This window comes from Tubulanus polymorphus, chromosome 9 (assembly GCF_964204645.1).
Source record: "Tubulanus polymorphus chromosome 9, tnTubPoly1.2, whole genome shotgun sequence".
In the NCBI taxonomy this organism is placed as follows: domain Eukaryota; kingdom Metazoa; phylum Nemertea; class Palaeonemertea; order Tubulaniformes; family Tubulanidae; genus Tubulanus; species Tubulanus polymorphus.
This window is the reverse complement of record NC_134033.1, coordinates 13,809,545-13,826,863: the sequence shown is the minus strand read 5'-3', so window position 1 is coordinate 13,826,863 and position 17,319 is coordinate 13,809,545. Positions and strand designations below refer to the sequence as shown.

At 38.7% G+C, this 17,319-nt stretch overlaps 1 protein-coding gene across 7 annotated transcripts; it reads left to right on the top strand.

Moving 5' to 3' along the window:
* The first annotated feature begins 120 nt into the window (after positions 1-120).
* On the top strand, positions 121-16,795 carry LOC141911047 (choline-phosphate cytidylyltransferase A-like). Of its 7 annotated transcripts, XM_074801996.1 has the most exons (13): positions 121-293; positions 514-738; positions 2,054-2,074; positions 2,841-2,936; positions 4,819-4,836; positions 6,699-6,807; positions 7,380-7,496; positions 8,708-8,859; positions 9,213-9,295; positions 10,076-10,214; positions 10,774-10,941; positions 12,921-13,584; positions 13,785-16,795. In XM_074801996.1, exons 2-12 carry the CDS (start codon positions 640-642, stop codon positions 13,188-13,190), a joined length of 1,272 nt encoding a protein of 423 aa, XP_074658097.1. In that variant the 5' UTR covers positions 121-293; positions 514-639; the 3' UTR covers positions 13,191-13,584; positions 13,785-16,795. The 7 variants fall into 7 exon arrangements, with proteins under 7 accessions (XP_074658097.1, XP_074658099.1, XP_074658098.1 ...); XM_074801998.1 differs by lacking the exon at positions 2,054-2,074; XM_074801997.1 differs by lacking the exon at positions 4,819-4,836.
* Positions 16,796-17,319: the final 524 nt, after the last annotated feature.

The window sequence follows — 17,319 nt, the reverse complement described above, 5'->3', positions numbered from 1 at the left end:
ATAAATAAATAAATTGAATTTAATCCAGCTATGGCATGCGAGGCTAAATTTGAATTGAATTGGAGTACACCGATATTGATGACGTATTCAACACGGGCTGTTTATTTCCGGGTTTGGAAGAATGGGAATATTTACGGATATTTGACGCTACAACAGCTGTTTTACTTAGTTCAGTTATAGGAAGAAGTGTCTGGATTTCAAGAGCAGTAACAACAGCAGCGGCGGCGGTGGCACGTTACAGTGACAAGCGCTGCTACTACTCGGAGCTGAAATACGAGAGAATCAAATGAAACGTAAGCGTACGTGCAACTCAAGTCTCAACTCGTCTCAACAAGTCGTAAATTGACAGTAGTTGACAGTTGTTGTATTTATTACTGCTACTACTAGTGACCTAGTTTCTCTTTCAGTCGCTGCGGAGATATCGAACTAATGTCTGTTTCAACTTGACTTGAGAGTACATCAGTCGTCATTCTGTCAAATAAGTTTGTGTTAACTGTTCTTCTCGTATTACAGGCCCTTTCCTGGGTGAGAGAAAAGTGCAACGCATTTTGAGAAAAAGTCAATCGAAACACTGAGTGTAAGACGCCTGACTCATTTTGATGCAGTAGCCCGGTACACTACGCTGAGATAGAAACGAAAATGTCGTCGGGTCGAAAACGAAAACCGTCGGATTTAAACGAAGATTGCGGCAATGGAAAGTTGAGCGAACAGACTTCTGAACAGCCTGTCAAACGAAGGGTAAGCTTTGTTTAGTATCTCTCCTTGCTTTTATCAGATTTGGTTCGTAATTTTTTACAGGAATCCCTCAGCCTTTGAGCTTGACAATACCGTCAGGACGTTCTCATGCATTGAGTTGTCGAAAGAATTGTCTAGATTGAAATCATTAAAATGGGCCTGGCAATCAAAGATGTCTTGTGCTGGCTAAATCTTTAACACAAGACAGCCTGGTATTGTAAACTGGGTACTATCTAAATTATTTCTAGGAATAAAGCATTAACACCGGCCTGTTTCTGTAGACTGGGTATTAAAAAAGTTATACTTTGGAATATAACATTAACACCAGTCTCTGTCCTCTACTACTACAATACAGCTGGGTCTATTCAGTGTTCTTCATATGCTGGAATTTTGAAGGGGGTGCATTCATTGTTGAGCGTATGGCTGCTGAACTAGCAAGGCTTTCAATCCCCCGAAAAATACAGAAAATTAAACTTGATTTTCTGTAATCTTCTATTTTTAACATTAGCTCGATGTAATTCAAAGCAGTTATCAGCATTGATAGAATATTGACATCATCTCTGGTAGGGGCAGTAGAGATATTCTATTAGGGGTGACTGATTTTCAGAGGGATTGATATAAAAAAGAAAGGGTTGGCCACCCCTCTAAAACCTGTTATGGAGAACGCTGCCTATTGTAGTTTATTGCTTTGAATAAAATGTTTGACTTTGGTATCTATAGACTTTGGCATTGATACTCTGTATAACCTGCTATATGTTTATGAGTTTATCTAATCAGTAGACCTGCTATTTGTAGTTGTAGAATAAATCATGATATCTATAAGTACATTGTATTTCACAAGTGAAGATTTTTTTCTATTTTTGTTTGGATCTAACTGTGAAACTGGATCCAGCTGATTATATCTACACAACTGTGGAACTGGAACCAAAATCAAATTTGATTCAGACAACTGTGGAACCGGGGCCGGTGTCTGATTTTATCTACACAACTGTGGAACTGGGACCAAAGTCTGATTATACCCACACAACTGTGGAACTGGATTCAGAATCAAAACAAATCCGCACTACTGGGGAACTGGGTCCAGTTAAATAAACGCCGCTAGGCTCATTTGGAACTGCCTTCAGTCAAATTGAACCCACAACTGTGAAATAAGTGTCAAAAGTCAAATCAAACCCATTGATCCACAGTGAATACCTTTAACTGTAAAAATGATATACCGTAATGATATAATAGGGTTAGGTAGAGAATGATAGAAAATCCTGTTTCGATGTCAATGCTTGCTTGTTCAGTGTTGTATTATTTGTTGTCTTGTTTCTAGCGTTATTGCTCGATCAACGAGGTAAGAAAGCTAACAATCACCCATAGTTACGGATGAATAGTAACTAGTTAGTAACTAGTTAGAACGACTCGGGTTTTTTTCGTGCCTAAATTCACGAAAAAATCTTAAAACTCTCAAATTGATTTAATCTCTTCTCGTTAAGTCAATTCTTCGTGAAATGGGGCCCGACCCGATTATTTTTTAGTTTGTCTGACATCTTATTTTATTAACGTTCATCTGGTTTTTCTAGCTGCTTTTGACACCAAAGCATGTGCCGTATCTGATTCATAGTGCCTATAGAACGGTAGATCACATTATAGGGGTTAGTTTATAGGTGTCTAATCATTTGGGAATTTCACGATGTCGAAGGGGATTTATGGACTTAGACATTTTTTCCGAAAGGGTCTCGGTGATGTCATTAGGGGTAATGAACAAAACCCACAGTTGATGAATCAACGATTCATTTGAGTTTTTACTAAACTTCATCAACAGAGAAATGAAAATGGATTCTTTTTCGTTTCACTGATGAAAAAGTTTAGTCAAAACTTCGAAACTGTCAGAATGAACTGGTTAATGATCATCTGTCGGTTTTGTTCATTAACTCTGAAATATTGAGATCAAATCAGTGATCAATATCAGTCTACCAGGGGTGTTTATGGTGCCTGCCTGTCAGCACGGTTTCTGTTATAATTTCAGTTTTTGTTGTTTATTTATTTCGTCGATTAATTTTGTAATTCTGTTCTGTTTTGTTTTTTTTTTTTCGTTTTTTTTTCTTTCATGTTTATAGCGTGGCAGACCCTCGCGTAATACTCAAAATAAAAATCACCAATCTGCTAACACCAATTCAGCTGCTCCTCCCGAGACTGATGCAGTCTTGAAAAAGGTATCGTCTATCTCGGTCATCGACCGCTCTTGCTTAAATGTCAGATATCAGTCCGTAGCCTGCATGGCTCCTATACGACCCTTCAGACATCAAAATTATCGATCACAATTCATCTTCCAAGTTTGGATGATCCAGGCTTCTTATTGTACGTAAACTACAAACAGCAGATATAATATATTTAATCAGGACACTTTCAAAAGGTGAACGTCCACATTTCACACGTGTTCAATGCTTCACCTTCAGCGACATTTTTAATTGAAAATTTATCAGCATTTTATCAGCTCTCTTTTAAAAACTGATCGCGCACACTTCGCATGTGTGTTCAGAACTTCACCCGAGACATTTTTATTTTTGATTGAAAAGTAATAGGAAACCCCTGACATTAGACCTTGTATCGGCTCACTTTCAGAAACTGATCGTCCAAATTTCACATGTGTTCTGAAAATAAAAATCCGAGACATTTTTATTTTCGATTTAAAAAATTGAATTGGAAACATCTGACGTATATAGCTATCGTATCGGCATACTTCGCTCTACCACGTCTGAAGGGGGTGGCTCAAGATGGCTCTCGATTGATATCTGCATCAGTATCCACCATTGATAAAACACTATATCCGTGTTGTGACGATAAAATAACCAGAATCCCGCAATGATAATGAAAGACACAAAGTCCGAATATATTTTCTAGAGCCAGTAGTTTATTCGACGTTTGACTTTTCCTCCCTGAAGATGGCTATTAGAGTATAGTCGAAACGTCGAATAAATTACGGGCTTTAGGAAACATTTTCGCACTTTCATTATCATTGCGGGATTCTTGTTATCTTATCTGCATCCACCATTTTGCTGATCTCTTATTCCTCTTTTTGCTGTGCTGCTATGCCAAAAAATCTCATCCCTTCTATATCTGCTAGTATGACTTTTAATGGGTTGTAGGCCATTTGGTGCGGGTGCCAGAACGCAATTCACAGCTCAAAATAGTCAATCATCCTACATGTTTATGCCCAGCGTAACTGGTTGATAATGATCGTTGTATTGTGAATAATAAGCGAGCCGACTGGAAATATTTAATTGCATAATTTCATACACATCTTCCCTCAGCTATTCGGTATGCAGACAGTCATCTGACCAAGCTGTTACCTGTGTTTGTATTAGTCGGCTAGAGTTTATTATATCTGTGTGTCTAGGGTCGACACATCCCGTTACAAAAAAAAGATGTACCAGTTAGTTATATATTGAATTATTTGTGCAATCATCCCGTATTAAATTAAACTCATATAGGGTCTAAAAGTGGAACGAACTAGATTGAGATCCAATGTCACACAACTGTGGAGATGGCTCCAGAATCCGTATTAACCCCACAATTGCGGAAGTCGTGTCACACTTATCCGCACTGTGAAGGGGTGGATGTAGGAGGTATTTTCTGGCCTGGGGGGGTGCCTAGGCCCTTGCCTCACCATTGAGATTGGCCTCTGAATTGTTAAAACCTGAATATTAGACACTCATCATCTCGGAAATTGCATCTTTTCGAATTCATTTCTTGACAAATTTCTCACAATGAGGGGAACTTCGATATAGTTATCGGAGGAATGCCCTTTCTTTTCCTCTGGACCCTGCCTTCCGATATTCCTAGATCCGTCCCTGGGTCTGTGTTGGAATTGCTCGTCAGCTGGCTATGGGGCGTAACGTCTTTCTATCGCATACTTGGTCTAGGCCCGATGAATGCCCCCTGATGAATGCCCATCTCGGGAGCTATTTAGTTCAAAAATCTTTCTTCTTTCCCGTACTTGACTTAATGAACACTCCCTGTAGAGATCTGATAGCGTGTATTAAGTGCGATGTGTATTTGTATTCTTTTCTGATTTTTCTAACGATTCTTTTTCAGGCCCTTTACGTAAAACAGGTGACAAAAATCATATTCGAAATCTTCAGCCGTGATTTAAGATTTGACTCAAACAGATTGGAAACCTTTAGAATCAAGGGCGGATTTAGAGGGCCACCTCAAAATTCCAGCGTGCCATCCAAAAAGTCAGGAAATGACTTCTGAGAAAACTTCAAAAATCTAGATTGGCCCTGATAGAGGCAAAAATTGCCCCGGTTTGTCCAAAGTTGTGGGATGGCTACCAGAACCCCTACCAATGCAGCCCTCGCATTGCCAAATCTGCCCTTGGTCCATCTGCTTCAAACAATCCTAAATCCGCCCTTGGGAATTAAATCAGAATTCAAGAACTAGTTTTTCAGTTCACGGTTAGAAATTGACTCCAAAACTACAACATTGAATATGAACTCGTGGTCAAACTTAACCGGCAACTGTGGACTCCAATTGATTGAGCAATTGAGGCTGGTCCATCAGAGACCTTGTGTAACTCGACTAAATTTCGTTTAGGACATACAGTAAACCTCGTCTAACTAAGGATAGGAAAACATGTTAGGAAGTCAGAAATGTCCGAATTGGTCAAAAGTCCGAGTTGGTCATGTCCAAGTTGGTCCGAGTTGGTCATGTAAGGCGAGGTTTTATGTATTTCTTGTATCAAAATTGCTTCAAACACGAATAGAAGTCTTTTTGAGAAATATCATGAGTTTAGCAAGGTTTTTGTATCCCGCCATACATATGATTACAATAACCTATTTTTAAGAGCAAATTCCGACACAATTGCGCAATAGTTTTGACATTTTAGTGTCGAAATAATGTTAGAAACAACAACCTTTGATCGATTTTACAAAGTTCAGAATTTATCTAATTTTTTAATCAGAATTCGATCATATCTAGAAGTATTGATTCTAAGACTAAGATGATTTTCTCAATGAATCACTGTATTTAGATAACAACAGTTCTAATTTTATTTGGGTGTAGAAATTACTGACAAATTCATCAATTGTTTGATTTTTACAACGTAGAAAAGCATTGAAAACAGTTTCTAAATATGTGTTGAAACCTGAAAAAGGCAGTTAGTTACCGATAGCCTATAACTGATATAACAATTCTTATTATATGCCCAAGCAAAAAATCTCGTAAGGTCTATAACAAAATGCTTGTCAGTCCCAAGTGAAGGATTCTACATTGAATTTCTATTTGATTAACAATGATATTTGCAAAAAGGACATGTTTCCAAAGTTTCTTGGGGGCAACTGCCCCTCAGCCCCCACTATCTAAGCCCTGTATTTAATTGAAACTATACTGACAATGCACGCAATTATTTTTGCCCTTTGAATCTTGGTTAAGGTATGCATGGCACCTACTATATAGGCATGCGATAAAACCCCATTTCTAAAAATACTCGAGATTTCTAGTACAAAGTACTAACTATGGTATTAGTACGCGGTATTAGACCCTGTACGCGAATGCCATTAAAAACTCAATTCACTTTCTCTTTCAAACCGGTCCGAGATTTCGATCATGGTAACAAGTCGTTTCAAGACCCAGTTCCACAATTACGAGTTGAGTTAAACTCTCAGTTCGTTTTCAATCGGTTTCGAACTTCGTCGTGAAATTGTAACTCGTCGCAATTGTGGAACCAGGTCCTGTTTAATTCTTATTTTACTAAATTTTTTTTTCGTTAATAGTTAAAGACTTGCTTTTGATTTGATTCAAATTCGTAGAAGGGAATTGTTAACCCTTTCAGTGCGTTTACACCGCAGTGCGGTGTATAAATCGGTGATGGACTTCATCAGTACACCGCATCGGAATTAATTAGCACTGAAAGGGTAAGTGATATTCGTCACTTTTACCGATAATTGATATCTCGTTCTCGAATTATGTTGTAGGCGTTGTGCGAACCAGCTCCGTTCAGCGACGATCCAGCCGCCATATTAGAGCGCGAATCTATCGATTACTCAATAAAAATCACCAAAGAAATGGCCAACGATGGTTCAGGTAAGAGATGTCCCGATTTCGGGAATTTCACTGGTTTGTATTGGATTTAGAGGATGCTTTTTATACCAATTTAGCCATCGTGTACTTCTTACTCCTTATAATAATATAAGTCAAGATTTGACACTGAGTTAACTCATTGGAATTCACAACTACATATATGTCTAGGGTCAAATCGATGTGAAAAATCCTTTGAAAATGTAAAAAGAATATGAGAATGTGTGAAAAAATTGTTTAAAAAATGTCCGTCAAAATATTGAGATCGCCTCCTAAGCCATGTAGCCTATTGCATAGATCAGAATTAATGCACAAGCTGTGTTTGAGAGATCTTAGATCGATATATCCGCATTGTGATCGTTATTGTTATATAGGCTGTGATAAGCCTCTTTCGGATTGCAAAAAAGATACAATGAATGCAATGCAAATACCTTAACATGAAAAGAATATGAGAAATCTGTTAAAGAAAAGAAAATATGAAAAAAAGCCAATCGTAAGGATCCCAAAAAAAATGGTTTGATCCGATTCCTGCCAGCCGACCCATTCAACTGAATCATGTATGATATATATATTTATAGCTGGACGACCGGTTCGTGTTTATGCCGATGGAATTTACGACATGTTTCACTCAGGACACGCCCGACAACTGATGCAAGCCAAAGGTTCATTCCCGAATGTCTACTTAATTGTCGGAGGTACATGTTTGAAAGCAAAATCCCTTAGAATGCCTTTCTCCTTTTGAAACTTACCTTATATCCAGGAATGACCGATCTGTAGGGACCCTGTATAATCCAGGTATGACCGATCTGTAGGGACCCTGTATATCCAGGAATGACTGATCTGTAGGGACCCTGTATATCCAGGAATGACTGATCTGTAGGGACCCTGTATATCCAGGAATGACCGATCTGTAGGGACCCTGTATATCCAGGAATGACTGATCTGTAGGGATCCTGTATATCCAGGAATGACTGATCTGTAGGGACCCTGTATATCCAGGAATGACCGATCTGTAGGGACCCTGTATATCCAGGAATGACCCATCTGTAGGGATCCTGTATATCCAGGAATGACTGATCTGTAGGAACGCTGTATAATCCAGGAATGACTGATCTGTAGGGACCCTGTATATCCAGGAATGACCTATCTGTAGGGACCCTGTATATCCAGGAATGACTGATCTGTAGGGATCCTGTATATCCAGGAATGACCGATCTGTAGGGATCCTGTATATCGAGGAATGACCGATCTGAAGGAACCCTGTATATCGAGGAATGACTGATCTGTAGGAACCCTGTATATCCAGGAATGACTGATCTGTAGGGACCCTGTATATCCAGGAATGACCTATCTGTAGGGACCCTGTATATCCAGGAATGACCTATCTGTAGGGACCCTGTATATCCAGGAATGACTGATCTGTAGGGATCCTGTATATCCAGGAATGACTGATCTGTAGGGACCCTGTATATCCAGGAATGAATGATCTGTAGGGATCCTGTATATCCAGGAATGACTGATCTGTAGGGACCCTGTATATCCAGGAATGACCTATCTGTAGGGACCCTGTATATCCAGGAATGACCGATCCGTAGGGACCCTGTATATCCAGGAATGACCGATCTGTAGGGATCCTGTATATCCAGGAATGACCTATCTGTAGGGACCCTGTATATCCAGGAATGACCGATCCGTAGGGACCCTGTATATCCAGGAATGACCGATCTGTAGGGATCCTGTATATCGAGGAATGACCGATCTGAAGGAACCCTGTATATCGAGGAATGACTGATCTGTAGGGACCCTGTATATCGAGGAATGACTGATCTGTAGGGACCCTGTATATTGAGGAATGACTGATCTGAAGGAACCCTGTGAATAAAGTTGTCACGTTGTTCGGTTACAGTTTGTAATGATGAATTGACTCACACGTGTAAAGGTAAAACGGTAATGAACGAAGTGGAACGCTACGACGCGCTGCGACATTGTCGTTACGTCGACGAAGTGCTCACTAGCGCCCCCTGGAATTGTACACCCGAATTCCTCGAGAAATACAAGGTACGAATAATATATACGCATTGGGAATTTAAAGGGTAGCGCCACTGAGTTGGAAAACTCAGGGGGTCAGAAAAAATCAGGGAATTTGACAAATTTTACCGAAAACCTGGAATTGAGCGGGTTTTTCTTCGTCAATACCTGATTCAATGAAAAATGAATGAATTGTAACATTTTAAACTGAAAAATTTCTTTGATTCACTCAGGGAATTTTGTGTAATTACTTGGAAAAATCGAGGAAAACTTGTGGTATTTGCAAATTGGTGGAAAGTGGCGCCACCCTGATTTATTGAGTTACATATCTATAGTCTACACTTAGTTCCTATGAACAAAAATCTGTCATAATTTCATTGTAGATTGATTTCGTAGCTCATGATGACCTCCCGTACGGTGCTGGTAATGAGGATGATATATACGCGCCGCTGAAAGCAGATGGCCGGTGAGTTTCAATATTCTAAACCTTTGTTTATTGAACCCCTAAATGGAATCAATTTCTACGAAGGGATCATTAAATCTATACCGTACTCAAGTGTGGAACTGAAATGCAGGTAGAATTGTTTTTTCCCAGGGTTAGATACCAATCGACGAAACTGTGGGAATTTTGAAATATGTCGCCCGATGCCGATAGAATTCGCGATCCTCTGAACTCTGAATGTTTGCTGTGATGAAATTAAGCAATCGATTTTTCCTGGCAGCTGCTGCTGTGACTATTCATATGTTACGCATATATCAGTGATCAAATTGCTGCAGATGTAAACAATAAAACTTCAACTGCGATGATGCTTGTCCACTGTTCAGTTCACATGTGTTCAATATTGATTTATTAACTGTTAGGATATTTAAGAATTGGCTACTTATTATTTTTGTTGGAGCCCGGTTTGAAAGTTTTACTCGAGCATCTGTAGGGTAGCACGAGTGTGAAGGTGTTCAATGAGTCGGTGGAATGGAAACCTTGTCTCGGGATGGATCTGTGGGATGGATGTCTTGGATGGGTCTGTAGGGTGAAAAGCTTTTCTCAGGATGGGTCTGTGGCATGTGCCTTAGCATGAGTCTGTGAGGTGGATGTCTTAGGATGGGTCTGTGGGGCATGACCTTTCACGATACCAGCTCCAATTAACAGGGTCCACGGTGAGCGTCCCTTTTCCTCATCTGCAATGATGCCGTGCAAAGTTTTCGTTCCCTTCTCTTTAATAATGATTTCTTACTGATTTATTTGAAGATTTGTTGCTACTCAGAGAACGGAGGGTATATCTACTACAGACGTGATAGCTCGCATCATTAAAGACTATGATATGTACGTTAGACGTAACCTATCACGAGGTTACACGAGAAAAGAGCTCAATGTCGGATTTATGAAGGTATCTACACTTACCTCTACTCTACCTCTTAATCTCTGCTAGTTAATCTACTTTACCCTTTCAGTGCTGATTGATAAATACCCTCATAATTTCATAGTACCTCTTTCCAGATATTTACCTACTTACCCTCTCAAAACCTTTTTAACACGCCACACGATTTTTGAATTGTTTTCATTACCGGGGTACCGGATACTTCCAGAAGCTTCCCCTAAGATAGTGTCTTGTACAGTGGCATTGTACATGTATGATTCAGACCCTTGCCAAGCTCTTTTGAAGGGCAGTTCTGTTTTAAGAAAAAGGGCACTTTTTCAATGCAAAAAGGTCCACTTTCCTATTGAAAAAGGACAGATTCTTAAATATGAATTTTTCGATAACTGATTCTTGTTGTGTAGCATAACTTTTGTGCATCGGGTTTTCTTGTAGGGGATTTAGGAGTATATTCCTAGCTGGTACATACTCAACATGCTACGGAACTACGAGTGTATACTCCTGTGCAGTCAACGTGTTAAACGATTGAATTCAATATTGCTAAGCATTCCGTGAATATTTTCGTTTTCAGGAGAAAAAGATACAATTTCAAGAGAAATACGAAACGATTAAAGACAAGGGCAAAAATCTGATCGATAAAGTCGAGAACAAGTCGAAAGAGATTATACAGAAGTGGGAAGATAATTCACGCGAGATTATCGGCAATTTCCTCGAGTTGTTCGGGAAAGACGGACGAATCGTAAGTATTTTACTCGCTTACCATTTTGTGGTTGTACATTGAAATACACTTCAATCGATTTTTTACCCAATTTGACGGCAACGAAATTAAAACCGAGTTTAGGTAGTTTAAAGGATAGAAATTTGCTTACAAAACCACTGAATTATCGGTTTACCGAGATAAGCAGTACCGATTTATGAGGAGTGTACTGTAATTGGGATATGAAAGTAATGCGGACACTTCCTCAAAATTTGAGATTTTTTCCTTTTTAAAACTCCCTGAAAACTCCTTATAGGTCTATCCAGGAATGACTAATCTGTAGGGGCTGTGTAGGTGTAGTTAGTTAGCTAATCGTTGGTGTTTAGCTTTTATAAGCTTTTACACCAACGTCTGCGGAAATATCCGAGCGTGAAACCTTGGAGTAGTCATTTTCAAATGATTACTCCAAGGTGAAACTAAACCACAGACAGGTTACTGATTATGTAGGTGGCGCTAGTATGATGTGATACTGTCTGGTACGATCCCCTGTCACGGGGTAAGATTATCCGCATATTAAACGTGTATTGTAGATGAATGGTGACGTTCCTGGTTTTCGCACTTTACGAAGTAATTTGATTTTACATTTTGGCTCGCATATTCTAAAAGCTAAAAGGAAACACTGGCAAGCGGGTCGCGGTACAACATAGCAATCTTGAGCATGATTCACGCCGTATCTGTCATTGCACGAGTATCTTTTAAAATGCCCGTTCTGTGCGTATGAACTATCAGCCACATCTCCCATTGTAGAGGGGAATTCAGATAATCTATAGGTCTCAAAACTTATGGGTACAGGGAAAGTTTAATTCAAGTTTATACAAAATTTTAGCGACTTCCAAAGACAAGATATTATGGATAACCATTCCCGAGGGCCTAAAATATGGGTATATTCGAATATATTGAGAATCCCACATTGATATAATGAAAGATGTAGTCCGAACAGTTTCCTTAAAGCTAATAATTTATTGATTTGATGTTTTGACTATAACCTAATAAGTCATCTTCAAGAAGTCATCTTCATTCCTGCAGGTTATAGTCAAAACGTTAAATCAATTAATTATGAGCTTAAATAAAACTTTTCAGACTTATTTCTCGTTAGATCGGTGCGGGATTCTCTATATATGGTCACAATACGGACATAGTGTTTCACCAATGGTTTTAGGAATATTTGAATTCAAGAATGATGTAATCGAACTTTGGGCCTAGAAAGATAATTGATACCACAGCTGAATTCTTGATACTGCATTTGATAACACAGCTTGAAATTTGACAGATGTTCCTTTGGCAGAAGGTCCAGCACTGAGCATATGGGGTGAAATAGCAGGTGCTTGCTCCACCCCCTATCAACATGTGTTCATTACAGCATATTGTACAAATATCATTAAGCTTTATTGGTTTACTATGAAATTCTAGCTTACAAATTTAAAGCTTCTAGGGTTGCAATATCAATAAATACTGATTACCAATCTATTCTCGATTGGAAAATGGTGGTTATTGGCAAATATGAAATGCCTCAGACTGTATAACCAGGAATTACATGATTATGTCTTCTTCAAATGGACCGTCGTTGCATGGTGAATGCAGTTCCACAGTTGCAGCAACTGAAACCTGATGTCTCGGGATCAGAGTCGAATTAACTGCGTACAAATTAGGAACTAGACCCAGAGGCCAATTAAACCCACACAACTATAGAATTGGATCTATAGTCAAACAACTGTTATACCACACAACTGTAGAACTGGGTCCAGGGACAAATTTAACCCACTCAACTGTGGAACTGGACCCAGAGTCAACTGCCGATTCAACTGGGGCACTGGAAAGTAAACCCAAGCTTGAATCTACGTTTTTTTATCGGATGAAAAGAGGGATAATTTCGAAAACGCCAGCTTGATAAACTGGTAGATCCGGTGACTGATCGCGTCTGCACGTCAAAGGGGTTAATTCATCTGTTATCTATTTTTCAGAGTTCTTGGTTGACAGAAAGTCGAATCCGAGTGGCGCGAGCGATATCGCCGTCGAATGAATCGCCTCCAGGGAGTCCCGGCAGTCATCCTCCGACTCCGCCGTTGAGTCCTCCGTCGCCGAGCAGCAGTCCGCCGACGAAACGCGGCCGGATATCGCCGTCCCAGCCGACTGCATCCGCGACCTTGAGCAGTTTAAAGGCGACCGCGTACTTCGATGACGACGACGACGAAAGCGAAGTGGACGATTTCGCTCACGAATTATTCGTATAATCGACGAGATCTTTTAAAAACGATGCGCAAAATTTTATCCGATCGAAACCTAGATCAAATTCATTCTCGTATCAGTAATTTAAGCAAGACGCAAACAAACCGCGCAATGCAGGGTCGGATCCGGATGCATATTGTATTAGGTGTAGGCACTGAAAAAAGTGCACCAATTTTTTCCGAAATGGAAAAGGTACACTCAAAACAAGTTGATGGACTTGTGCAAGTCTCGCAAGTCCCGCCATGATAAACGTCGGAAAAGATTAGATCGCTTTTATAGGACGAAAAAAAAAAAACTGAATTTCGTAATTAGAAATATTCGTTTGCGTCGTTCCATGTTTTGAAACGGTTTGATGGGATTCATCGCGTGTGCTCTCGTTGTTTGAGCGAAGTGATTACGGTATAGTCTTTCCATATATATATAAATATATATATATATATATATATAAATATATATATATATATATATATATATATATATATATATATATATATATATATATATATATATATATATATATAAAACTGCTGCTGCTGTGGCTTAACAAATTTATATGTGGGGTTTCAACATATGTGTAATTTCGCGCTTTTTATGTTTAGATATTTCCACGTGGATTTTTCTGTACATGGGGCCATAGCTTGCACCGTAAAGCCTGCCTACCCCTACTGGTTCGAGTTAAAAGTGGTTTGTTGATAATTGTGTATTCTCCTATACATAAGTTGCTTCATTTTTTTTCGAGTAAGGACACGAATAAAGACAGTTGAAAACCTACACATCAAATTCTAATCCAGTTGATTTAAGCTTCGGTCTTTTGGGCGTCGGTTAGTTGACTTGCTTTTCGTGCGAAAACCACTTTAAACTGTGTGGTAGGTGCGTTGGCGGTTGTAGGGTAGGCAGGTTTGGACGTACGTAGTAGATCTCCGGCGTAAATGTTTTGTAGGCTTATTTTAGAAATTGTTAATCGTTAACGTATATTGTATATTGCTTATATATTAAATTATGATATAAATGATTGTTTAGGCTTGAAACGTTGATGTTTATTAGGCAGTTGTAAGAATATTTGTATTTTCGGGTATATGATTTTAACATTCCTGTTGTCGGGGACGTCACTAGGATTTTCTAAATCAGGGGGTCAGAATTAATACAAGCGGAACTATTCGCCACACTTTGCACTGTATCCGCCAAATTCTAACAACTTTTAAGGCAACATATTTATGAAATTGCTGGTATGTGAAAAAACAAAATTCAGATCTAAAATATGCGGGACTTGGATTTACAAAAGGGGGGTTGTCCACATCCCTGACCCCCTCTGGTGACAACGCCCATTGTTGTTAATTGCCAGTGTAAAAATTGAGAAAGAGAGATTAGTTACCGCTGTTAACAGTGTGTCATACGTGTAATCATCCAAAGAACCAGTCTACACTTCAGATAAAACCAGCTGATTTTCTTCCGACAACCGATCGAAGAATTCAAGTCCTTCTAGAGTAACTTGTGATAAACAATCATCTATCTATACTTAAGTTATCGATGCTGCAGAATATATTTCTAAATGATGATGAAAATCCGTAACCGCAAAAACAGTACAAATCTCATTTTCTAATGAGTAAATATATTTATTGTTGCCAACGTTTTTGGGAGTTACATAATTTACAGTAAACGTTTGCTACGATACCAGGTACTTACTGATTAGAATATGAGATTAGTAGTGTTTTTTTGCTATTACGGATTTTCAACTATTTGAATCTGTCTTCCATTGCCTATCTTGAAATGACACCTTCTGTTTCAATAAACTAGTCGGGGAAACTATAGATGAATCGTATTGAGCAATATTGAGTACCAGGTCGTGATTGCGAGATTTCTCGGAAAATTGCAACGAAGGTTTGAATGTCTGAGGGGTTAGGTCCAGGTTGCTGATTGATACACGCGTCGTAAGGTCATTAGTTGATTCAACCCAAGTATCAAATCTGTATCAGACATGAATGATTCAACCTAAGTATCAAATCTGTATCGGAGATGAATGATTCAACCCAAGTATCAAATCTGTATCAGATATGAATGATTCAACCCAAGTATCAAATCTGTATCAGGCATGAATGATTCAACCCAAGTATCAAATCTGTATCAGATATGAATGATTCAACCCAAGTATCAAATCTGTATCAAATATGAATGATTCAACCCAAGTATCAAATCTGTATCAGACATGAATGATTCAACCCAAGTATCAAATCTGTATCAGATATGAATGATTCAACCCAAGTATCAAATCTGTATCAGATATGAATGATACAACCCAAGTATCAAATCTGTATCGGAGATGAATGATTTAACCCAAGTATCAAATCTGTATCGGAGATTAATGATTCAACCCAAGTATCAAATCTGTATCGGAGATGAATGATTCAACCCAAGTATCAAATCTGTATCAGATATGAATGATTCAACCCAAGTATCAAATCTGTATCGGAGATGAATGATTCAACCTAAGTATCAAATCTGTATCGGAGATGAATGATTCAACCCAAGTATCAAATCTGTATCAGAGATGAATACCTTGCGTAGACAAAGATCATTTGAACAATGACAATTTCTTCATAGTTTCCTGATTGAGATCGAGTCAAAATAAGCTGCATTTTGTTATTGAAGTAACGCGTTTTTCTAATCAGTTTGTGCGTGGTTAATGAAGTTTATTTGATGAGCAATTTGTAATTTATATTTATTTAATGCTTAATTCATATAGAGTTCAATCGGAAAATAGTTTTTCGATTAGTACAAAAGTTTGAATTTAAAGATTTTTTTCTTAAAAACTTTTCAGTGTTGCAGAAAATGTGATATGCCGTTAACTACTAAGGGGTCATTCATTTATTACGTACGCATTAGTTCGTTATAAAAGTAAATATAATACGCTCAGACATGATACATACCGGTACTGGAGATTTTATTTTCAAACCAGTTGAAATTTTGCGTGCTATGATTCGTGTGCTTTTATTACCTGTTGATGATATGAATTCTAGTTATTTGCCACCTTCTATAATTTCCAATAGAACAGGACAAGGTTCATAGTTCCCATGACCAATTTCATTTAAGGACTTTCAAGGACCCCCTTCTCAGGGCTTTTTTGATAGTTCATAAAATTTCCAATATACATTTGGTCCATTCATCAGACTAGTGTAGGCTACTAGATCTAACAATACTGATCGTGTGCACCATAGCTGTTGAGGCGATGCCATCCAAGGCCCATGACAATGATTTTAAGGATTTTAGAGCCCGTTCCAATATATTCAAGGCCTTGAATTGACAAATTCCCATTTAAGGACTTTCAACAACCGCTATGAACTCAGCCGGGAGCTGTTAGACAGTTATGGGCTGAAATTCAATGAACTAAATCTTGTAGATTCAACTGGCTCATATTTTGCTTTGCCGTGAAACCCGATTCGCGATGTGGTGGCAAATTGAACTAAGATTTAGCTGTATATTTGTATACACGTATGTATTTCTATATCTAGTGAGGTATATATATATATACACAGAGCTTGTAATTATTGCTATGAATTATAGCGACATTAACGTGTAAATTCAGCTTGCGATGATAAAATGACATTCATTAGAATTTGCCACTTTTCTCTCATTTACTTTTTTTTAAAGTCAAAAGGTAGGACTTTTCAGCAGTTTTTGTGAAAGTCAGGCGCACAAATCAGGACGTTACGTAATACTTAGTCGTAAGGATGGCTGGCAACGTTTATACAGGATAGGGACCCCCCTGTAAACCCCCATGGTGGTATCATGATTCTGTGTAGGAGACAGACAAGGGCCGCGCACATCTCCCTGTGATCCCAATTGACAAGAAAAATGAAAACCCTTGTCCCTTTGCCCAAGTGGTATGCAGATACTGCTTCCATCACTAAAATGGCTTGTTCACCGCATACTGTACTCTTCTTCCTCGTTAGCAGAGCGCCATATTCTGCAGGGGCGAATCCAAGGGGACTTGTAATAATAATAATTGACATTTATATAGCGCAGGTATCCTAACTAGTCTTGTTCAAATGCGCTCCAAACTTGGTATTATTACCCCCAGCCTATAACTCTATTCCATGTATCAGTCATCTCACCCTGGGGAGAGGTAACTTGTACAAG